Below are 25592 nucleotides of genomic sequence, written 5' to 3'. Positions count from 1 at the left end.
GATTATTTAGGATTAGCAACATGAGACTTTACAAAGCTCGAGTGTGGTTGGTTTGTGAGCAAGCCACCACATATTACTTATCAAGTGACAGAAGACTTTATGTAGAATCTTTTCAAGGGCTAGAAAAACAGAGAACTAAATGATCAGTCTCATAATTCTTAAGGACAACATTATTTTTCCTTACGTGCATTTGTGGTGTGTGCCTCCACATTCTCTCCTGTGTGCACACACTTGTATCCTTACTTGTGCAGGCCTCTGTATGTATACAGAGGCCTGAGGTTTGATACCGGAAGTCTTCTATTACTAGTCACCTTGTTGGCTGAAACAGGATTTCTCAGCTGATCTCAAAGCTTGTGGATATGACCCGACTGCCAGCTGGCTTTGGAGATCCCATCTGTCTTTGTAATGATGGAGCTAAAGATGGGCTTCCAAGTTTACATGGCTTCTGTCTGGGTTCTGGGAATCCAAACTCTAACCCTTATGCTTGCATGGTAAGCGCCGTAACCATTTACCCATCATCTCTTCGTTCTAACAGATACATCATGAAACAGCAACACATGTCCTTGTCATTTGAAGTTTTAATAAACTTCATTTGAAAAGGTTCTTACTCCTCACTTCCAGATGTACCAAAAAAGCAGCTGGAAGACAAACTATAATAAAATCAATGAAGTCATCCACTGCTTTTAAAGATGTTTATTATAGATAATGAGGAAATTTCTTTGCCTTTTACTTCCAACTGCCCCCCAAAAAGAACCAACATATTTGCATATTTAACTTTGATTCCTTTTATACATAATTTGATTATTTGAGACAAAAATAATTCATGAAAAGTTTCAGTAAAAGTTCACTTGAAAGTAATCAATATTATTTAGAAAAAGGCAAACATATATATTAGAAATTAAAGGGTTTTATATATAATTATACATACTTGTCTTTAAAATCTGCTAGAACTATTTAAAAAGGTTGAAGCTTATAATTTATTAAACTGATATTTTATTGTTAAAAATTTGACTAATCAATATATCCAGGTGTTTAATACTTAAATTACAAAAATAATATAAAGTCATGAGACTGACCTTGGGAACCAGTATAATACAATCTTCACTAATGGCCAAGCTTTGTGGCTATTACCAAGCTATGACTTCTTTTTCTGAGGATGGTACAATACCCTAAGGATGTTTTGAAATGTTTCTTTTATGTTTACCATCAAATTGATATGAGTTTTATAACTTAGTCTTTTGATATGATATTTTGATATGGTCTGCAATAGAATCTTCACTCAATCACCTATAATACTGACCAGAGTTGAAAATTTGAAAAAAAAATTATTTATCTTCATCCAGTCAAGATTTGACACCCATGAGCATATTCAAGCAAATGCTCATTCGTGTTTTGATATAGTTCTAAAATTTGAAAAATTTCATAATTATAGTATAGAAAGTTTTTATATACCATTTATTAAAAGACCATACTAAGTTAATGCTAAAATAGGTCTAGAATTGAAAAAGGAAATAATGTTTTATGGGTTACTCAGAGAACATCTTGAAAATTTGTAACTGTTAGTTTTTAATTTACATGTGTGCTTCAGTTTTATAAACCTTCACAATTTTTAATTCTCCTGTAAGTTTCTCTACATGAGCCACTGTAGTAAAAAAAAAATGTGCTTAGTTGTTAGAGACAGCCTTTATCATAAAAATATTAACTAGCACCAGAGTTACTTGAAAGTAAGTGAAGTATTCATAGGAATGTAGAGTACAGAATAAGTTCCTGACTATTCAGGAGAAAACTTCTAGTAAACAGAACAACTGCACGTCTTAGGACCACAGCCAGGTGAAGCCCAGTTATAAAACATCTGCTGGGTCAGCTGGAGAAGACACCCCGACAGCACATTTTACACTGGATTCCAAAGAAGCTATAACATTCTCATATATGACATCACAGTTTTACAAAGAAAGTTACCCTATGGTAGCTATACTTGCTTTATATATGAGATCAATAAGATAGCAAATGCAAGAAAAACACACCCCAAAGTGACTGCATTAGAGTAACACTTGCTTTAGGTATACAATATACAGAAAAACAAAACATCTTGTTAAATAGGCTTGCAGGTTAATATCACAGAGGAACACATTTTCACATTTATCTGTCTTATTATATTTGATAGTTATTATCATAAGTATATGCTTTTGTTACTGCACAAGGTTTTTAGTATGTTGGAATATACTACCTCTAGCTAGCTGGCCTTATGACCATATCTGTAAAAGTAGCTTTAAGAACATTATTCCTAGAGGTAAATAAAATAAGAAATTCCTTACTTTTATGAGCAGTTATGCACAAAATTATTCTAATGTCTGAGGAAGTTGCCCTTTGACCATTATCAAGTCATCACTACAATTATATGTTTTTTCCTTAAGCATAAAGCTGTCCCTACATTGAGCGTTGCCAATTCTCACTATACAATTAGATATAGAATCCTTGGCTTTTAGTGAGGAAATCATTATTTGTAAAGATCTGACAGTGAACATCGATAAACCTGGGTTCTATCTTAAGATTAATTATAACAGTTGGGAAGTGCATTTGTGTTACATCAACAAAGTTGTACAGTATCCAAATGTTTAGACCTGGGGTCTGAGTGGTCAGTCGTGGCTCAGTTGCACGCTAACAGATGAGAAGGTGCGTCCCACACTTGTACACAATGGACCAATGACAACGTCTGTCACACTTTTCCATATCGTCTGCACGGAAGGCAAGACCATTAGGCATGTCTTCACAAATGGCATTAGGATCCTGGAAAGGGGGAAGAGGAAGATATAAGCGTTGTTTATCTTACCGCTAGCAATCTGTGTTACCAAGTAAGGGGCCTGACCTACATGTGTGAGCAAATATAATAATGACTCAAATGCGGTTCAACAGTTCCCAATAAATAAATGGACAGTGGCCAGCAAGGTAAGAAGAGCAAGAGGCCCACTGTGTAACAGTTAAACAGGCACATAGATGATATATGTTAATATTCTTTCTGCTGGTTGAAGACTGGTGGAAACAGTAAAACAAAAATAAAGTAGTTTATTTCTCTGCCAGATCTCTGCCACTAACATTAACAGGCTAGCACTTCCTGTTTCTCTGAGGTTCTGCTTCCTGTCTGCCTTTCCTGTGTGGCCTCTCTCTTTTCCTCCCCTCTTAGCCAGTCTGGTTGGGAGATTCTTGGATGCATTTCTAAAGTACTGAAATAAACCTAGTGATTTTCAAATTTATCAAAAAAACACAGTAAGTAGATAGCTATATTTCTGTTTTCCCTTCTAGAATATATACCAAGTTTTCTCTTTCATTAAGATTGATGTGGAAATGAATTTAATATTCTGTTCCACTTCATAGTGTTATCACCATTCACAACATTAACGACTGCATATTATTCTTCTCCATTGTAACTACACTCACCAAGAAGGCCTGTGTACTGTAGTTAAAAGAGAAATTGTTTATTCCCATGTGTTTGTATACCTTTTATTAAGATAGCTTAACATTCTTCAATAAATTCACCCAGGTGAATTTTTTTGTGTAATCTGCTGAACAATGTCCCCTTTGAGAAAAGCATGTTTGTGAATTCTGAACTCTGCCTGAGATCTTGATGGAATCTTTATTGTTACTTGGGTAGAGAGTTGGGGGTGAGTTTGATTTTTTTGGTTTGTTGTTAAAATCTCACTTAACTACTGATTTTACCCCAAAGGATCAGCAACTGTGTTTTTGATGAATATGTTTTTAGAGTACAGAATTATTCATGCTGCCCATTTACATAGACTATATGTTATGTTTTGTTTCAACTGCTAAATATTTGAAACAATTTGTTTTGTAAGAACATTAACTACGGGTATTTAGAATTTAAACAGCTGACTAAAAGTTGAGTGATAGCAATATTTCATTTCTTATTCTGCATGCTTCTCACATGATGTCACTTCCACACACTGCCACAAATTAACATGAGACTGGAAATCTTACAGAGTGAGTTATGGGCCTAAGCCTTATTACATGTCCCTGAGATGTCACATAGTACTATCATCTAATAAATAGTAATCGATGAACCTATTTTGAAATCAGAATACATAATAAAAATTAATAAAATAACCTTAAATTAATAGACATCTGAAGTTTATGTCTGAAAGTTTGTTAATCAAACCCACTTCACATTGAAAGACTTGTGCTCTGCACTCTCCTTAGGTTAATCTTTTGCACTCTTCATAACCCCTTATATTTCTGGGCTCTAAAAGACGCTTGAACATTTTGTGATTCACTGAAATCCAATTGCCCCTGTTTGAAGATTCCAGATCACTGGATGTGGTGGGCATATTTTATTTTCTGCAAGTTATTCTCTTTGTATCAGAGAGTTTCACAGTCCTTGGTTATAGGATTTGGGATATGTTCTTAACATTGTGATTCACTTCTCTCCTAAATCTGCACACAGTTTAGACCGATAATAAATGTACTGAAGCATAACTAACCAAATGCTTCTTCTGTGAACTGCCTAATCTACAGTCCTCTGTGCTGCTACTGGACAACTAGCCTGGGGTCAGGGATTAGTATTTGTTTTTATACTATAGTGTCTTGAAGCCTGTATTGTCTCAGCAGTGTGCTATATTGGAAACAAGAAACTAAACACTATATTTCCAGAAATCTGACATCTATTTTCATCGCATTCCAGAAAAAATACGAGAGTATAGATGCCCCTGTGACATTTCTTCGATTATGATGTACTTATTTACAGCAAACGTACTTGCCAAAATGGTAAGAGGATCTGACCAAGGCATCAAGTAAAATCAACTCACCAGTCCTAATGACCTGAACATTTGGCTGAAGATCTGATATAACCAGATGGTTATAATTCAGTGTTTATTATTTACTTGAGTGAAGAATCTGAAATCTACCTGTTGAGATGTATAGCTGTAGTTTCAGCTACAAGCATGAGGACTGCATGAGCCTAGGAGTTCAAGGCCAACCTGGGCAACATATTGAGCTCTGTGTTCACAAATATACAAAACAGCTAATAAACCAAATAGCCCATGTCCCAACAATAACAACAACCAAAACAAAAATCTAAAATCAGGTTAGTGGTGACATTGTGACTTGATTAAAAACCCCTTTAGTCTTTATTTTCTCAACTGTGGTAAACAATGGGCAGTCCACTGTTTTAGAAATACAAAATAAACGTCTGAAAAGAAAACAAAAAACAAAACCCAAAAAATCCAAGTTTGCTCAGGCAAGTCTACTGTTCTATAAACCTTCCAACCAATCCAGCTTATATGTTAGGGGCATGCAATCCATCGATGATATCTATTTCATGAAGGTAAAACGTAACATTTAAGCATCAATTCATAGCTACCCGATGACAAGCATATGGCAGTTAAATATTAATATCTCATATGAATACAATTTGAGAATGGAGCTGAAGTTAAATAATACATATTCTGTATCTAAAAGGGAAGTGCTATGATGACTCACCAGTGGCGACCAGACACAAAGCTCCTCCTACTCCCAGGGAAGACAGGTGGAGAGAATCATCATTTAGCACATTGTCGGACTGTTACTATCTTTCCACTATTTAGCACGTGAGAACATCCCCACTCTTTTTTCAATTCTTCCCCCAAAGCTGTGAGAAGACTTAGTGTTGTCAATAGATCTCCATTTTGTATTTACAGAGGGCATCAAAGCTAGCATGTTGCAATTTGTTATGGGCCCTTTATCCTTTCCTATTTTTTGAAAGCAAACAAAATAATAATAATAAATTAACAGATTTAGTGGGTGATTTTAGTAAATTGGGAATGTCCAGTTTTATATGTTGATTTAGGCATGTAAAAAAAAATCACACATGTGGGAATGTCTGATATGAGGTAACAATACACATGCTTGTGTGGCCCTGCATATACACAAGAGCAAAAAGTTTAACTTCTCTGGCAATCTTTTGTCCCTTTCAACAAGACTGCTTATAGCCTCAAGAGACTGAATTGGTGTTCCTTGTTTATCCTTTCATCGTCTGAATTTATATTTATCTCCCAAAGTCTTCTTTTGGAAAGGAATCCAAAGATTCCTTTCCCTCACAGTTACCCTTGTTTCCCAGCTCCTCCACGTCTTCTCACCATCTGCATTTCTTCTAAATCCCCCTCCCAGGTGATGGGCAAGCTGAAGGAAGGCTGTGTCCTTGCCCAGCAAAACTGAGCACCCAATAAGCGTGACGCGCAGAACTAAGTAGCTAACACAACAAAGTGTAACTAGAGACTGAAAGAAGGAGTGGATTGGATACCTCTTGAACACAGGGACTGCCCTGGGGTGTGGCAATGTCCCATAAAGTGAAAAACTAGGGAGTGGTATCTAGGGTTACATGCGTTACCAGGGCCACCTTGAGGTACCAGCTTGAGAACTACTGTGACACTTGAACAAAGCTGATAACCTTTAACACAAAAGAGTTTCTTGGAAGAATGTGCTGTTTCCTTTAAGAAAAGTTTGAGTGCTTAAAAATGGTCTATAAAGCTTATGGTGCATTTTGAAGGTGAATAACTTTACGGATATCCCATCAACATTCAATTGGTTTCATATTTCTTTTTCTTGTAACTAGATGGCATTTTCTTTGGTGCTTCGTAAGTGAAACAATAATGTAATGGCGTATCTCCTTGTTTCATAGCTCGAGAGTTTATTTGTTTGTGGTAGGTGTGCAGCCCATTATTGGAAACACCCCCCCCTCTTCCCTAGGTTCCTTGCTTCCATTTACCAAGAGCAAGACTTGAGTGGCCCAGTCGGTCCACAGCACTGCTTACTAAGTAAAGCCTGCCCTTCTCCATGGGTCAGACTGCCACAGCGCTGTTTTGCTCTGAGATCATGTTTGTTTTGCCCAAGCATAGATGGTGACTGAATAAACGTCAATGAAAGGAGGAAAGGGCCTGCCCAGAACTACAGGCACAAGTCACAACAGGCCCTAGAGAGAACAGCCTGTGACAGGAAGTGGCCTTCCAGCCCCCACCTCCGCACTCAGCTCAGCCTTCTGCATGGAAGGAAAATTCACACCCAGGAAAGAGGCCCTTGCTTCCTTCTGTTTAAATTCTCAACTGGGGCTATTATTCTAAAGAAAGCACACTGCGCTTCAAGATTTCTCAGGTCTTGTTACCCTTGGGAACTAACATAAACGTTTTCTCTACAAACGGGCCTGGGAAATAGGAAGAGCAGAGGGCAGGTAGTAAAAACTTCCATGAGCTTCAGAAGACAGAACCACCCCATGTGTCCCTTCTCACCAGATGTGCAGACAGCTGAGGGTAGCAAACAGGATACCCGCAACGAAGGCCAAGGGGATGGCCAGAAACACCGTCAGGAACTTGTAGATAACATATTTGCTGATTTCAAAGAGGGCATGGCTGCAGATCCACACTTTGTCAAAGGAGTGTGTAGTCTCAGGCTCTGCAATCAGATCCTCGAAGCCTAGCTGCAGAGACAAGATGCTGTTGTCCAACCTGTCAGGGGTAGGGTCGGGGGTGGGGTGGGGACGGAGTTGGGGTGGGGGGGACGACAGTGGCAGAAACACTCTAAACAGGGGAAGTCCGAAGGAAAGGCGACCTGACTAGAGTATCTCCAGCTTTTCTTTAGAGTGACACTGGGCACACAGGAATTGGACACACATTCCTGGCTGTTCAGGGAGCCTGAAGGCTGTGGGACCAGGGCAGAGTGCCAATGGGATCAGCCGGAGCAATGGGACCAACTCCCACTGTTGGGGAGAAGTGGAAGAGTCATCCTCCTGCAGCACACAAGGGACCCGCAGCAGCCTCCAGCCCAGTGATGGACAGCCCAGCCTGAAACTCACCTTGAGATGAGAGTTGAGCCGGTGAGGATCCCGGTCGTGACTCGAGTCAACATACTTCTCAGGATCTGCATAGTCGACGCCACTGTGGTGGCTGTAGGCGTCATCGGCCATGAAAAGCTGCACATCGGCCTTCTCGGTCTCCAGCCCCATCGCGGCTGGCGTTGGGAGAGTGGCTCGGTCGTTCGGTCCCTAGGCGGCCCGGCCTCCCCTTCCCGTGGCGCCCAGCCCCGCCCCGCCTGGCTTCGCCCTGCCTAGCCTCGGGCTGCCCCGGGCGGCGGCCGCTTCCCGCTGCCGGTTCCCGCTCCCAGCCTTGGCTGGCCGAGCCCCGCCCCGCCCCGCCGGGCCTGCGGGGAGGGAGGGCACCTCTCCAGTTGCTTGCCAGAGCCCGGAGGAGCCCGGGGAACCGGCTCGATGAGTCATCTCCTGGCTCGGTGAAGCCTGTCAAAGCAGACCTCCAGGGCCACTTGGCTAGAAGTTCTGACTGGGGATGCTTAAAGGCAGGCAGATTGGTCGGGGAGGTGTGTGTCCTGGAAGAAAGTCTGGAGGTGCTAGGGGGCAAGCATTAGGAAAGTCTACATGCATCCGCTGGTTGGGTTAGAGTTGTGCCACCTGCTCCACAGAACTATCCCGAGAGAATGGGAAGTTAATTCATAACTTTTCCTTGGTCTCCAACTCACAGCAAACATTGTTGCTGAATTGTGAGGCTAAGAGTCAAGCCTACCTTATTGACAGCTGATGGACTCCAGAAGCCTTTCTGGTTTTTTTCCTGGATTGGTTATATAAGCTGTTATAAGGAGTTTGTGCCATCATACCCAAAGGATAGGTCTGCTCTTCTGTCTCCAAACTACAACTAACTTTGGATTTTCCCTTGAGTCAGGATTTTGTTGGAAGACTGCAAGAATTAACGCCCGGCAGACAGATCTATAAAGCCATCATAGGAGCAGCATAAATCGAAGCATATAACCACATGATGGTACATGGATGAGCCCGCTGACCATTCTCTCAAGAGCTTCAGTAGGGAGGAGTTGACATAAAGAGTTTGCCATCTAGTAACCTTAAACTTTGCCTTCGGGAAATAGGAATTTGCTGACCATAGATATGGAATGATGCTTGCAGCTTGTCCAGAGCCCAAGAGAGTACCAAAGAGCGGGCATTGCTATGGACAGCCTGCTTTAGAGCCTGCTGCACAAATTAAATCCCTTGTTAGGAATTGGATTTGAAGGTTTCTTTGGAAAAGGGGAGTAATGAAAATTACAAAACAACCGACCCAACAATCTCGGAACTGACCTGGGAACATATTTTGAAGACTAAACTCTAAATGTCATAGTTAAATAAGAAGTGTGTCTTTTGCCACTGCAGTGTGTGGGTCAGTGTGGTAGTAGTGTAGAATGGCACAGGGTTGAATCCCAGGTCCTGGAGGCATCTCCTCTCCCTTTTTCCCTCAGAGTCCTTGATACTCAAGTTTCCCCCTCCCCCTGAATTATACTTGTCCTTCCTGGTTTTATTTAAGTCCTTTTGAATCCGAAGGGATGGTTTAGGCCTTACACTCACTGTTTTCTCACGCTTCACGTTCCTGCATTCATTCAGACTTTGTGAGAATCTGATAGAGTCTAGATGCTGCCCCCCCAGGAAGGCAGGAGTTTGAAGGGGAGGCCATCATGTTGATTACCAAGATCTGGAAGAGATAGTTTATGTCCAATTAATCGGTTGCAAATCTTACATTTCCTCAAAGTTGTAAGATCTTTCTCGAGAAGAAGAAAATGTCTGCTGCAGTTAGGGTCCTAGCTGGACATCTGGCCCTGGGGCTTCATCCCCGCCCATTGCCCTCCTTAGGACATTTGTAAGAGCTGTTGCAAATAATTGCTGAGTTTCCAGGCAAGGGAGACAGGAGGCCATTGAGAGGTAAAACTACCATGTCTTTTATTGGGTAGTTACCGTTATATATTCATTTGCAAAATTATAGGTATTTAAAAGATGTCTCTGAAGCCCATACTAAAAATAGAACCTGTTTAGATTTGGCATATGTCATGAAAAATTCAATAGAGGAAGACACACATGTTGATTTACTGAATATATCCCTCTACCATGGGTTGGGACTTGATGACACTCTTATTTTAATGACATTCTTGCCAGGTTCACTATTTTAATTCAATTTTTTTTTTTAAAAAAAGCATTTCTATAAAATGATTTTGCTTATCTTATTAGAATACTCTTAGATAAGGGCAGCTACCATTATCCTCAAGGGGATTAAACTAGCATGATTCCCACAGCAAAGATGGTCTTATTCATGCTAAACTGATAGATTTTTCCAAGAAAGAAAAAAGCAAAGAAGATGTTCCAGCTAAATGGCAGAGTCCACACTAGCATCTTCCAGCGTGCTGGATTACCCTCCAAAGAGTCTCAAAACCACATTCAATTGGAAGGAAGGAGACATTAAATTTCACATAAAATCAATGCTGGTGCTGTCTTTTTCTAGCTATTATTATGTACCTTGCCTTCTAATAAGACTGAGTTTTAGATGTCATACTAAAATAATGAGGGAGTACAACTTGATCACAGATTGGTATTTGTGAGGAGCATTTTGTTCCTCCATTTTCTCATTACATTGTAAGAAAGAATATCTTTTTCTGGATTATTGCAATGTGTTTGTGAATACACATATGAATAAAATCAATTTTCTTCTTCAGTTTCCCTCTAAAATCATAAATGTATCTTCTAGTATCCTGCATTTACTCCTTGATTATTCCTGGAGCTGCTTATTCATGGAGATTGTTTCTTGATATTTGAAAGTAGGCTTGCTCAACTTCCACATTATTGGCATATTCAGCCAGATCATCCTGTGCTTTGAGGTCCTGTCCCAAGAACTGTACGTTTAGCAATACCCCTGGCTTCTGCCTCACTAGCTGCAGATAATACTGCCCAGTCATGACAACACCAAATGTTTCCAGACATTGCCAAATGTCCCCTGAGGACACAAGTTACCTTTCCCAGACTTTTCTGAGTCTGAGAACCATGGAATTCACCACTATTGAAATATATCACATGAATAGGAACAAACTGAGTCCTCGCTGCACACTAGTAAGCTCCTGCTTAAGACAAAGTTTGGAATTGTACGAATAATTTATCAGAAAGCCTGATTCTTTTTTTTCTCTTTCTCTCTTTCTTTCAGAGACAGGGTTTCTCTGTGTAGCCCTGGCTATTCTGGAATTCACTCTGTAGACCAGGCTGGCCTCAAACTCAGAAATCCACCTGCCTCTGCCTTCCAAGTGCTGGGATTAAAGGCGTGTGCTAACACCACCCCGGGAAAATCTGATTCTTAATTGTGAAATGTCTTCTTATCTACAAAAAACTAAGTCCAAAATAAAATTACATATAAATTTATAAAAAGTTAAATGTAAGGATTTTATATATTCTTTAAGATTTCCAAAATAATCAGTGTTCAAAATTTCAGTACAACATTGATATTGGTTAAGGGATATGCAGATCCATCAAGAGACCCCAGGAAGCAATTTCCAAACCTTATCTGCTTGCCAGACCTCCTATACCTGTCTTCACAAAGATAGGGGTTGTTTAAATGATTATATCTAGAAAATCAGAATTTGGGGATCCTTCATATTCCATTGTAACACCATACAGAATTCTGGGATTTTGGCAAATCTCACCTATCCAATTATTTCCCCAAGTTTTAGGTGACTTTAACTGAGGAATCCACGTCCTTGTTAGAAGAAAAACAAGGCAGCTGCTGCCTTGCTTTTTGCTGTCACAGGACAAAGTTGAGAAATTTGGAAACGCTGTTGCTTCTGCTTGTGTCCTTCTTCTCTCCATGGATTTTGAATAAGTAACTCCTTAAAGAGCTCCCTAGATTTTGGTTGGTTGTGTGTGTGTGTGTGTGTGTGTGTGTGTGTGTTTCTCATACCTTTTCCACTCCTCACTTAACCCTCTTCCTCCACCATCCCCCATCTCCTGACAATGAACCCTGTCTCCTGAAGTTTAAAAGATCAGAGAGAAGGTGTTTGTCCTTAAAGTTCTTCAACTGTCACACATGTGAAGTGGTGTCATATACTTAATGAAAGTTTCCTCAGTGTTGTATTGTTTTTTACATCCCATTGTCTTTTTCACCCTGTCCTGTGTAAACAGTCTTGCATCCATGACCAGGAATTTCTGGTTTAATATTAAGGCAACTTGTTTGGGACTGGTGGCAGCTTAATATTTTGTTTGCTTCAAATAGGACCTTTTCCTGCTCCAAAAAATGACATCCACAAAAATATTCAGAATTCCTTTTTTTGTGTGGGAAAGCCTAGCTCTTAGAAACAGCAGGGCACCAATGGAGTCTTGAGAATTCTGTATTCACTGTCAACGGTGATTGGATAATTCATTCTATTCTCATTCAGAACAATGCAAGGTGATTAATTTTAGCTTTATTTTATCCTGTTATCCATAAGTAAAGGATTTTCCTGTTTAGCCTTCTAAGTATCTCTCATTGACATCTGGAGTATTGTATATATTAAAAAAGATATCTCTATAGGACTTCGATAGTTTATCTTTCCAGAACAGGAAGTAGGAACTCATTAAGCTTTGGTGAGCACTAATTTTAAGAAGTGTAATTTCATCTATATTCAGGGGGGATCCTAGGTTTTGCAAAACTGAGGATTAGTCTTTTTCCAATCGATCATGAAGCTACTTTCTTGTTATGGGGATAAATACTTTTATTAAAGTTTTATTAATTAATAGATAATTTTACAATTAATTTTGTACATGCATGCCTCAGCACATATGCGGAAGTCATAGGACAACATGAATGGCTTGGTATTCTTTCTTCATAATTTCAGTCTCAGAGATGTAATGCTCATTTTAGGCTTGGCCACAAGTGCCTTAAGCTATAGAACCATCCTGCTGGGGCTTGAGTTGAGATTTTAGTTTGGACAAAACCCCAAAATATTATAGCTCATATTTAAGACTTTGTATTGAATAATAGTAGTAGTTGTAGTAGTAGTTGTTGTTGTCCTCGTTGTTATTATTGTTGTGAATTCTTTCTGTGTGTTTGTGTGCATGCATGTGCATGCATGTGTTTCTGTAGGCATATGTGTGGAGGTACACTTGTCCCTGCATTAATACATGGGGGTTAGAGGTTGGGATCTGGTTCCTTTTCCTGGTGCTGTCTCTTCTTCTGAGGCAGAGTCTTTTAGAGAATTTGGAACTCACCATTTTGGGTGATTTCTAGGTCATTTCAGGTTGTTAGTCATAATCATCACACCATCTACCTAGGTCCCATGTTCTCTTATTTACAAATATTTTTCAGCTTTCGTTTAGAATTAATGTCAATCTGTAAAAACAACATGTTTAATCTAGAATAGGCAAGACAGGCCAGAGCAGGACAGCCATGGCCTACTCAAAGTTTAAAGGATGAGAAATAGGAAAGGAGACGGCAAGAAAAGTCCTTTTAAGTGCTAACCTCATCACGTCTTCTCAATAGAAAAATAAGATGGCAGGAACACAATGCTCCCTCTTGGCTCTTGTAAAGCACCATTTTAGTGTCCATTAGGCACCTTTCAGCTTGTGAAAGAATTATTTGTGAACAAAAAGCCAAAAGAGTCCAATTCTACAGAGCAAATGGAAGGCTGGGATGTGGCCAAGCGGCAGGGCAGAAGTTGTTTTAGATTAGATTTTCCTATCAATAAATGCCTGGGAAGAATTTTGGTTCCCAGGTTAATTTTTTAAAAGAATATGTGTTTCTGCTTCTATTCCTTAGTGGCATACAGTTGTAAGGCACACTTCTATAACACAGAAAAACATAAAAATAGAAAATCTAGGTGTCTGTATTTATTCTTTGTGGGCCCCCAAAGCTCAGTTAGCCACCAATCTGTCTGCCAAATGCTTGTTCAGTTCTTAACCTCTCATTTAAATCAGTCTCAGAACTGGATAGAGAAGGAGATAAAAATGAAATTGTGCTATTACAGTACATTACTAAGAGGACTATTGATGTTCTTATGTGCGTGGATGAGGAAAATGTTTCTCTAGTTAACCAATTAGTACATGTGTAAACATTATATTGCAAAGCAATTTTAGTAGATGTTTATGTTTTTCTTCTTGTAAGGAGAAAAGGAAACTCTTAGGAGAATTAAGATGCAAACATCAAGAGAAGCACCAAAGTTGTCCTCGGAATAGTCATTTGTTTTTATAAAGCCAGCATTTATAACGCCATTTCATTTCTAGGGACTGGTAAAGCTTGTTTTCTAAATACAATTGCTTCTCCCTTTGTATAAGAGTGAATGAACATGATGTTCTGTTGTGAAATAGTGAACTTCTGATTGTCAATGTCAGTCTGTATGCCTTCAGAGATTTAGTTGGTTCAGTAAAAAGCATGCCTTTCCCTTTTAAAATCCATTGTCCTTGGAAGCTCTTGGATAAACAGGACACTGGAAATAAACCTAGATAGTAAAACAACTGTGGTCCTGAAAAACTGCACACTGCTTTATTTGGAAGCGGTAGAATCTGCAGAATGTTGCTGTAAAGGGCATGCTACGTAAGGCACTTCATTCTGAAGGCCTTTAGTATGAAAGCAAAGCATTTTCTGAAGGAGTGGAGTACAATTAGCTAAATGTTTGGGACAAAAATAGAGTTATTATTTTATCATCTTGGAAAAGCTTTGCCTATTTCTCTCTTTATATTACAAAATTGTTTATTTTGTTTTGTTGTCATTATTTGAGACAGGGTTTCTACATGTAGTTCTGGCAGTCCCAGAACTCGCTCTATAGACCAGGGCTGGCCTCATGCTCACAGACTTCCTTGCCTCTGGTTCCTGAGCGCTGGGATTAAAAGTGTGTGTTACCACACCCAGATTCTATTTATTTTCTTGTTCTTTTATTACCAGCCAAGTAAAGCTTCACATCATAGAAATATCTCATTTTGTCCTCCTTCCCTTCTTTGTCTTTCTTTGGAGTTTGTTTCTTCCTAAGATGTCCCTTTTCCCAATCAAAGGCTGTCCCATTCCCAACATCTCAGAGTTGTGAGAGACTTAAAAGCTTGAGACCAGTGGGACTCAAACTTCCTAATGCTATGACCCTTTAACACTCTTCCTCATGTTGTGGTGACCCCCAACCATAAAATAATGCTATCTCATACATAACTTCATTTTTGCTACAGTTATGAATTGTAATGTAAATATATGATGTGCGGCATATCTGATATGCAACCCACAAAGGGGTTATGATCCACAAGTTGAGAACTGCTGTTTTAGATGAATGCTACCATGTTCCTTTATAGTCTCTGTTAGAATATCGCAACAATGTAAAATGTAGTTTATAAAGCAACCCAAAGGTAAGGCTTTAGAAATTTCTTGTTATTTTATGCCAAGATCTAGCTATGTAAAGATCATTTTATCTATCATCTCTTGTCTGTCTGTCTGTCTACCTATTTATCTAGATTCTTTCTCTGCTTCTCAAAGAAAATAACTATTAAAGTTCAGCTCCCACTTTGTTTGCCGTTAGTTTTTTAAAGCCATGTTTTTTCCTCACTAAACATTTTTCTAGCTAAGCTACCTCATTTATTTTAGGGTTCTTCATATGTGATGATATCCAGTCTTATAGTCTCCTTTCTCTAATGACATAATTCAATGTGTTAAAAATCACACTCAAAGAGAAGACCCAGAGTCGGGTCTGAGTGTCTGGAGGTAACATAATATTATACCACTTTCATTTTCTTACTCTACAGACTTTTGATTCCTCTCTCATAGTTGTGATTTGATTCACTCTCCCTGGGAACTGAAGTGTCTGTTTTTCCTTTAACTTTGCTTATGTCACACTACAAAGGTAATATAATGCTAGATGGTGCCTGAGTTGTAAGAGACGACTAAAGCATTTCTATTAAATTTCATCACTTTCTGAGTTACTGCCTTGTTTTTTTATGCTGTTTTGTATTTATTTCATGTCAGTCTCTTTACATATTTACCCACATTCACTGATGGAAGGTTGAATATATTTTTGATGAGTTGTGAAGCATTCCAATTGGGTCGCTAGCTACACTGTCTCTATGTCCACAACCTCTAAATGTATACTTCTACCAGTGATTTCAAACTTCAAAGGCATGTCCTTATGATAACCTTGCTATCTCAAATTTCATGTGTCCAGAACACCCAGCTTTTCTATCCCCAAACCAGCCCTAGCCATTCTGATCACATAGTTGGTTAAAATCTAAACTCAGGCCTCAGCTTTAATTTCTGCGAGTTGCTAATTTTTCCTGGCCCAGCAGTCTCTTAGCCTCTCAAATCAACATTTCCACCTGCTTCAGTCTCGCTTCCTTTGCCTGGTCTCAGATCAGATCATTGAAACGGCTTCCACAGACTAACCTGTTTACTCTTGCAGATCTCATCCTCTACCCCATATTTGGTGGACCTTGTAACAACACACCATTCAATACATATTCTTATTAGACATACTGTATGAGCACATAAAGGTGATAAATCATAAATACACAGCTCAGTGAGTTTTCACAGAGCAAATGTCCTCTGTTCAATTGGAGGCAGAAGATAACCAATCCCCAAAGCCTATTGCATGCTCATCTCTGTCACTCCATCCTCCTCTTCTCCTGTAAATCTAAGTGGAAACTTTCTCATAATGTGCAATATTTTCCTGTTTAAAATTTTATATACACAGTGACATCACAGACCCTGTGTTTCTATGATGTCTCTAGTTTATTTTAGAAAATATGTCTGTGACACTCACAGACTTGAGTATCAGAGGTGGTCTTTCATCTCATTACATTGCTATATAGTGTGACAATATATGATCACAGAGCAATTTATTTGTCCATTCTTATGCCAATGAAATGCTGCTGGTTTCTTGTGTGGAGTGACAAGGTGTAGTCCATTTATTTGGGATATAAACATAAAGGAAGATATGGTTACTTATGCCTTCACTGTCAGTAAGAGGAGTAACTAAGTACACACAATATTTTGATTTTTAAAGTTCAATGATTTTTTAAAAAAAGTTTTAAAATACTAGATATTTCAACAAGAACTGAAGATACTAAGGTTGACTGTGTAAAAAGTGAGAAGTTCTTATTATTTTATTGAACTCCTGAAGTAGATGAAAAGCAGGATCCGGTGCTGGCTTGAAACAGATACTCATGCAGAGGGATGGACTGCTCACTGGCAAACACTCATAGGAAAACACAAGGGCCAAAATAATCAACTTTACTCTAATGTCCTTTCAGGGAATGGAAAATGCATTTTCATCCCACTTCCTTCCTCGGAAGAGACAATATGAATGTCAGAAAAACCATCTTGCTTTACAAAATAGCTTTGAACCTAGCTTATGAGCCAGTAGATTTGGTTTTTGAGTTAGGACATCCTCTCTCATAATTCATCATTTATGACTCCATTTCTCTTGCCTTTCCTGTGTCTTCATTCTAATTTCCCTCCTCTTGGCTGCCATCTGGAGACATAGATATTCCTTTTTAGATTAACTATAAAAAACTTGAAAGTAAAAATCAGTAGCACATTTAGATATATACAGTTTTAATGCATTGATGAGGTGGTGATGGAGTAGGTGTCTAAACCTGGATGATTTGGTTAATCTTCAAGGTATTAATCTAGTGTTAGATTTTGAAAATGAGGAATGACATTTGACAACTGTTTCAGATGGCCAACTAGCATGAAGATTTACCTGGGGAAACTGCCATTAACGCTGTCCTAGTGTGGTAAGAGTCTATGTCCTCTCCTTCCTCTATGGACAGGGATGCTGGATTCTCTAATCTGTGTGTCTTCAAGGGGTAAGAGTGTTCAGGAGATCAAGAAAGTAGAAATACTCTACTAACTATGACATAGAAAAAATAATCTGAGATTAGAGTTGCACAATGTGGCTGTTAGTTAGCTGCTTTAATCTTTGCATTCTTCAAGGTGAAAGGACAGTGTCATAAAATTAACCTAAACAATATGGCCTCAGAAGTCTGCATCTAATTCTTTAATTCATAACTTATGTGTGCTCTTTTGAATATGCTTGGCCCAGGGAGTGGCACTATTAGGAGGTATGGCCTTGTTGGAGTAGTTGTGGCCTTGTTGGAGGAAGTGTGTCGCTGTGGGCATGGGCTTTAAGACCTTTGTCCTATCTTCCTGGAAGCAAGTCTTCTCCTAGCAGCCTTCAGATGAAAATGTAGAACTCTCAGCTTCTTCTGCACCATGGCTGCCTGGATGCTGCCATTTTCCTGCCTTGATGAGAATGGACTGAACCTCTGAACCTGTAAGCAAAATCTATGTTGTTCTTAAGAGAGTTGTCTTGGTCATGGTGTCTGTTCACAGCAGTAAAACCCTAACTAAGATAATATGTATCATTTATGTTTTTTCCTCTGAGTGTGTTTTATTTGTTCTCATGAAGGATTCAGTGTATCAGGAGATTACTGTTGTATCCATACAAAGAAGTGAAGCTCTTAAGGGCTTATGGATTTGACAAAGCTTCAATGGTTATTCAATGTTAGGTCCAGAATGTAAACCCAATCTCTTGGCTCAGGGCCCAGGTAGTCAAGTATCACTTGCAATTAAATGGAAACTTGTCATAAGGTATTTAAGGCATGTTTCCTTCTGTGATATGCTTCAGTTTAGTTTTGGCACAAGAAAAGGTGTTGATTATGGTTCAGGAAACAGTTGAAGACAAAGAACAAAATCACTAGCCCTTCATTGCCTGCATGTGAGTGGTCATTCTCAAACACTTTCCTGCAATCTGTGTCTCTGACTACTAGAATTAACTCAGATAGTCTTGTTTCAATTTTCTTTCTTTTTTCTTTTTTTTTCTTGGATATTTTCCTTATTTACATTTCAAATGTTTTCTCCTTTCCAGGTTTACCCTTCCAAAACTCCCTATCCCATCCACCCGCCCTGCCTCTATGAGGGTGCTCTCCTACCCACCTGCCCACTCCCACCTTCCCTCCCTAGCATTCCCCTACATTGAGGCATTGAACACCCTCAGGCCCAAAGACCTCTCCTCCCACTGATGTCCAACAAGGCCATCAATTTTCTTTAGAGACAATGTGATACTATGGGAATTATGGAAATCTATACAAACTAGAAATAATTTCAAAGTATGATTAAAACAGATTTCAGAGGTAGGTGAATTTCTGAGTTTGAGGCCAGCCTGGTCTACAAAGTGAATTCCAGGACAGCCAGGGCTATACAGAGAAACCTTGTCTCGAAAACAAAACAAAACAAAACAAAACACAACAGCAACAACAACAAAAGATTTAAAAAGCTGATTTCAGAAGGAAAATACCAAGTAAATTGTGCACTGGTACTTCCTAGGATGACTGTCTAGTGACTTTTTAAATTTGTGATGTAAGAGAGCTAGAATTAGTTTCAAAACAAGAGAGAATTTAATACAACATTGTTACTCTTCATATACAACTTGTTAGCAGACAATATGATTTAATTGTATCTTAATTAGGGTTTCTATTGCTATGATAAAACACCATGACAAAGGCAAACGGGGAGGGAAGGATTTATTTGGCTTATACTTCCAACAAAGAAAAGTGAGAGGAAGTACGTGAATAATATCCTAACCCAGTGGGGCTGGCATATGTCTTTCTGAGAGGACCTGGTTGACCAGGGAACAAGCCACTCACATGGTTGCAGGTTATTTTGAACAACTCTGAACTGCTTCAGAAAATGAAGAACTGAAAAATATCAAGATAAAAAATATATATACCTTGCAAAGTTTAAAAGGATGTGCTAAATGGAGCTTGGAATCTACTTGGAAAATAGTAGTGGGTCCTGGAGTCCAAGAGCTGAGACTGCAGCCTATAGGTCCTGAGGAATGAAAGTTTGAATTTAAGGCATCTTATATTAAAAAGCTGCAACTCATAGCCAGGACTGTGAAACATGGACCGGAAGGGAAACATGGAAAGTATATACAGGACCCTGAACAGAGTCTTTACCACTGATGGGTTTATTGATGTCCTAAAGTGGCCATGCTACTATGAGAAGCCTTGCTGCTGCCACCAAAGGGAGAGCTGTGAAATATTTCAGAGGATCTGCAACATGGAAGTGGCTTGAAATATTAAATTCTTGGTGCAAAGGAATCTATTGGGTCCATGAGTTAGCTGCCAAGGCCTGAGGATAGAAGGCCCACATCAATTCTATGTCCAACCCTTTTCTTTACTTAACTCCATTTTCTGTTACCTTTCTTTACAATAAACTCAATCACATGTGATAAAAAGGAGGAAAAATAAAGAACATAATAGACCTACTAGCTTCCTTTTTTAATAAAAAATAAGTTTATTAAGATAAAATTTTCATTTACAGGATAATTTATTAGCAGGTAACATGATTTAACTGTTTTCAGGATATTTGCAATACTATACAGCTGTTATCACAACTGAGTTTAAAATGTATTAATGATGTGGCTCCATTGCTTAGTTGCTTACAGAGACTGTCTTGTAGAACATTTTGATTACCTGTTGAATAAACCCTGTCCCTCTTAGCTATTGTCTCCTGTGCCATTCAACCACATCAATTCTGACCATTCTCTGCCTCCATACTTTGCTTACTCTGGGCATTTAATATAAATGAAATCATGTGATCTTTTATGTCTGGTACAGTTTCCCACAACTTTTCTTGTTACACCATAAAGCCAAGCCAGTACTGTTCCTCTGTATTCCTGAATAGTTGTCCTTCTTTTTGAATGTATATTATTATTATCTTTAATCTGTTTTTACAGTCCAGTTGTTAACCCCTTCCTGTTCTGACCTCTGACAGTTCCTCATCCCATTCCTTCTCCCCATTTCCTAGAGGATGTCCCCACCCCCTAGATCCCCCACACCCTGCTAGACCTCCCCATTCCCTTGGGCATCAAGTGTCTTGAGGGTTAATCACATCTTGTCTCACTGAGGCCAGACCAGGAAGTCCTCTGTTATATATGTATCAGGGCCTCGGAACACCTAGTATATGCTGTCTGGTTGTTGGTTCAGTGTCTGCGAGATCTCCGGGGCCCAGGTTTGTTGAGACTGCTGGTCTTCTTATGGGATCACCCTCTTCTCAACTTCTTCCAGCACTTCCTTAATTCAACCACAGGGGTCCCAAACTTCAGACTTTTGGTTGGGTGCAAGTATCTGCTTCTGTCTCAGTCAGCTGCTTGTTGGGTCTCTCAGAGGGCAGCCATGCTAGGCTCCTGGTGTATAAGTACATCATAGTATCAGTAATAGTGTTAGGCCTTGGAACCTCCCTTTGAGATGGGTCCCAATGGCCAGTCACTGTATCTCCTTTCTCTCAGTCTCTTCTCCATTTTGTCCCTGCAGTTCTAGATAAGAACAACTCTTGGTCAGAGTTTTTGAATGTGGGATGGCAACCCTGTCCCTCCACTTGATGCTCTGTCTTTCTGCTGGAGGTGGATTCTACCAGTTCCTTCTCCCCACTGTTGGTCATTTCATCTAAGGTTCCTCCCTTTGACTCTTGAGATTCTCTCACCTCTCAGGACTCTGGTGCATTCTACAGGGTCCCCCCTCCACCTCCCACCTCCTGAACTTGTGTATTTCCACATATTTTGCTGGCCCTCAGGGCTTCACTCCTGGTCTCCCAATATCTGATAATGTCACCCCTTTCCTCTCCCCCTCCCCTCTCCCACCCAGTTCCCTCCTTCCCTCTACCCTCTGGCTTCTTCTCCCTCCCAAGTGGGATTGAAGCATCCTCGCTTGGGCCCTTTGGCTTATTAACCTTTTTGAGTTCTGTGGATTGTATCCTGGGTGTTCTTTGCTTTTTGGCTAATATCCGATTATTAGTGAGTACATACCAGGCATGGCTTTTGGGGCCTGAGATAGTCAGGATGATGTTTTCTAGTTCTATCCACTTACCTGAAAAATTCAGGATATACTTGTTCTTAATAGCTGAGTAGTATTCCATTGTGTAGATGAACCACATTTATGTATCCATTATCCTGTTCTCTCCTCATTGGTTAATGCAAACTTGAATTATTTTGCTTTGTTTACAATTAATACAGCTGTGAGCCCTTGTGTGCAGTTTTCTGTGTCAATGTGTTGTCATGGCACATGGCCCTGCCCGTAGGTTGGAGTTGATGAGTCCTCAGGGACTTTGTATTTAATCTTTGAACAAGCTGAAGACTGCCTTTGCAATCAATAGTATCATCTTTCATTGTTCACTATGTACTGCAGTGTCTGAGAATTCCTGCTTCTGCACATTTGAATCAGTGTTTTTGGTATACATACTAGTGCATGTGAGATGGTATTTACACATTCTTCATGGATTATTATAATTTTTTATCTTTGCCTACATATGCCATTTAGACTTTCAAATAAAAAGTTAGTTTTATAGTAAAATATTTCCTTCCCTGTGAAATTCTTAGGTCTTTTCCTATAATATCCCCCAGTGTGTCTTTTTGTTAGATTTAGATTTATAATGTGACAATTGAGTTATAATGAGCAGCCTTCCTAATCATATCTATTCTATGGCTAATACATGTTTGCTGCTGGTATGAGATCATTTCTGCCCCTTATCTTATGATCCTTGTCTGTGCCACATGTCTGTAATCCCAGTATTTGGGAGGTTGACATAGTGTCTTCCAGGCTTCTCTAAAATAGAATGAGACCCTGACTTCAACAACAGCAATCATGTCTGAAGGGTTTGTAATTGGAAGTTATATCGAGGAATTATTTCAAGGAAAAGAAAGGGCCAAACAACGAATTGCCAATTGAAAAGCTTGTGATACATTTACTCATATATTTATAAAATACATGGTTGTTGCATCAAATTGGTATGATTTTATCACACTGGCTACATTTAAAAGAGTATTCTTAGTATTTATAATTATTCTGGAAATTACATCCTATGAGGCTATTTAAATGGTGGTAAAGACGACATTTTCTGTCAGCTTAGACATTTGCAAAAGGGCACGTGCCTCCTTCCACACCCTTCCAGAGGACATTAGAGAAGGAAGAATACTGTTCCTATGGACTTCTTCCCAACTCCCCCAGTTTCTTTTTATATAGTTTACTTTCCTTTTTGTTCTAGTCTTGATACTAATTTGGGAGCTGATTATATCTAAAATCCTTGGCAGAGTCCTGGGAGCTGAGGAACATGCAGCTCCTGGGTCTTGGAGCACAGACTCCCACAGACTCTATGTAACCCCTACAAACAGGATTTGTTGCTGTTGATGCTTTAAAGACAGGGTCTCCTTCTATCCTAGGGAAACATGGAAACGTAACCCTGGCTAGCCTTGAACTCATACTGATCCTTCAAACTCCAGTGAGTGCTGTACCAACCCTGTTATTCAAGACTTAAGAGCTCTCAATTGCTTCCTGAGCAACTTTCAACATTCTATTCTTTCTCTTTAAGATAGTATTTTATTTATCATTTGGGAATTTTCTATATATGTACAATGTGTTTGGATACCACCCATCCCCCCTGACCGCCCCCAACATATCCCTACCTACTTCTAGCTTCACCTTTTCTTTCTTTTCTTTTCTTTTCTTTTCTTTTCTTTTCTTTTCTTTTCTTTTCTTTTCTTTTCTTTTCTTTCTTTCTTTAATTCTCTCACCGTGTTCATGTAATGCTCCCTATTTGCACAGGACAGACAGATGTGTGCATCCACTGGAGCATGTGCAACCTATCATTGATGACAACCCCACAGAAAATGACTCTCCATTCCCTAGAATCAACCAACTGCTAGGGCAGGACCTCTTGTGCTCCTCTCCCAACCACATTGAGATTTTGACTGTCTTGATTTTGTGCAGGCAGCCATAGATGCTATGTCACCCATGGGACACTAAGTCATGTCAAGAAGACAATGTTTCAGAGTATGTTCCCTATACTTTCTATCTTACACTCATCTCATGCTCTCTTTAGAGATGTTCCCTACACCTTGGATTGCTGAGGTTCATACAGATGTTCTATTTAGGGCTAAGCAGTCACAGGTACTCATCCTTGCTTCCTCCTTTCTCTCTCTCTTTCTTTCTTTCTTTCTTTCTTTCTTTCTTTCTTTCTTTCTTTCTCCCCCTCCTTCCTTCTTTTATTTATTTATTTATTTATTTATTTATTTATTTATTTATTTATTATTTCTGGTTTTTTTGAGACAGAATTTCTCTGTATAGCCCTGGCAGTCCTGGAACTCACTCTGTAGACCAGGCTGACCTCGAACTCAGAAATATGTCTACCTCTGCTTCCTGGGTGCTAGGATTAAAGGTGTGTGCCACCACTGCCCAGCTCCTTGCTACTTTCATTGAGCTATTTTCCCAATCCTAATCGTATACTTTTGATTTTTGCAAATATATATCTACCACAAAGCTAGCTGGTAGGATGTTTCCCAGTCCGAGATTAATTTCCTTTTGTTTTGCAATCAAATCAAGTGGCATTTTTCAGCAATATGGTCATACCAATACCCAGGAAATTTAATCAACCAGAAGCCATATCAATTGATGACTGGGCTAGGAAAATGTGGTACATATACACAATGGCATTTCATTCAGCTGCTAAAAAAACTTGAAATGACAAAATTTCAGGTAAGCGGATGAAACGGAAAAATTATACCAAGCGAGGTATTATTCCAGGCTCAGACAGACAAACACTGTATGTTTCTCTTTTATGTGGGTCCTAGCTTTGAATCTTCCGTATGAGTGGAAGCCAGTAAACTAGAAAAAGGCCAATATGGGGTGTGCATTAAGAGAAAGGAGTAGCAGTATATTCACATAGCAAAAGGAGAGGAGAGGAACCATCATGGTGGAAACATGGCGGCAGGGAAAGAGTGGGGGTAGAAGGAAAGGGCAGTGGTAACCAAACTGAGCAGATCTGAGGAAGCCATATGGAAACCTATCTGGCAACCCAACTAAAAATTATATCTTGAGAGGACAACAGAACACATGCAATATGAAAGTAAAGGGGATTAATGCTGGGGTTTAAAGATTTAAGTGGCTGGGGACAAGACAAGATGGGGTTGGAAGGGATTAACGGAATCAAGGATGTGTGGGGAAAGCCTTATGGAAACCTGATACTATTTAAGCTAATTACAAATTGCAGCGAATGAATGAATGAATGAGTAGCACTTGAGTGGAGGTACCCTACTTCGGTGCTGCTTCCAGAAGACATGGGTTATTAAGCAAAAATCTCAGTGCCGGGCATGGGTTACCTCCTGACATGTTATTAGTTAGAGAACTCCCAGAGACCACACCGCCACATGATTTTCATCACTTCTTCTTTTTTTTTTTTCATCACTTCTTAATGCTTCTTTTGGTTAATATGTTTTAAAACACCTTAAGTTCTATTTTAACATTAAAAGAAAATCCTAGTTATGCCTCAATTGTGGCAAGGGTAGAATGTCAGGAAACAAGCTATTGAAGCATTGTGAGTGTTGTGAGTTGGCGAGCATACCGCAATGCTTGTCTTGGCAGCCAAGAAGCAAAGCTTCAGCTGTGGAAAGGATTCTCGTCTTCTCAAGCCAAATATGGTCAGCTTTTAACTCTTACAATGTCCATCCATATACAGGCTTCTGTTTATAGCTTGACTTGAATTTATCACGTTCATACGTCACTGAACAGGGGACAAAGTGGAATTTTCTTTTCTCTTTATGCTTCCTTGTGTCTTAGCACTTGTCTGTTCTCATCTGGAACTCAGGCTCACGATTAGTTTGGCAGAGAGAAGGCATCCTTCATGGATGCAAAAAGGAGACAGGGACTTTGTGTCCTGGAAGGAAATGGGTAGAGTGTCATGAGGGGCTGATTTCCAGGAGAACCAACAATAACAATGAGGACATCACCGACCACTGGCTTAGAATCT

The 25592-nt window shown here is 39.4% G+C and overlaps 1 protein-coding gene across 2 annotated transcripts; it reads right to left on the bottom strand.

Moving 5' to 3' along the window:
* Window positions 1-678: 678 nt before the first annotated feature.
* On the bottom strand, window positions 679-8175 carry Cav2 (caveolin 2). Of its 2 annotated transcripts, none has more exons than XM_031381214.1 (3): window positions 7832-8175; window positions 7269-7456; window positions 679-2787 (listed from the first exon to the last, which is right to left on the bottom strand). In XM_031381214.1, exons 1-3 carry the CDS (start codon window positions 7979-7981, stop codon window positions 2637-2639), a joined length of 489 nt encoding a protein of 162 aa, XP_031237074.1. In that variant the 5' UTR covers window positions 7982-8175; the 3' UTR covers window positions 679-2636. The 2 variants fall into 2 exon arrangements, with proteins under 2 accessions (XP_031237074.1, XP_031237075.1); XM_031381215.1 differs by having other exon boundaries at window positions 7269-7484; window positions 7832-7926.
* Window positions 8176-25592: the final 17417 nt, after the last annotated feature.

Source organism: Mastomys coucha, unplaced genomic scaffold (assembly GCF_008632895.1).
Source record: "Mastomys coucha isolate ucsf_1 unplaced genomic scaffold, UCSF_Mcou_1 pScaffold20, whole genome shotgun sequence".
Taxonomy (NCBI): domain Eukaryota; kingdom Metazoa; phylum Chordata; class Mammalia; order Rodentia; family Muridae; genus Mastomys; species Mastomys coucha.
The sequence above is the reverse complement of the archived record's forward strand: the minus strand, read 5'-3'. Positions and strand labels throughout refer to the sequence as shown.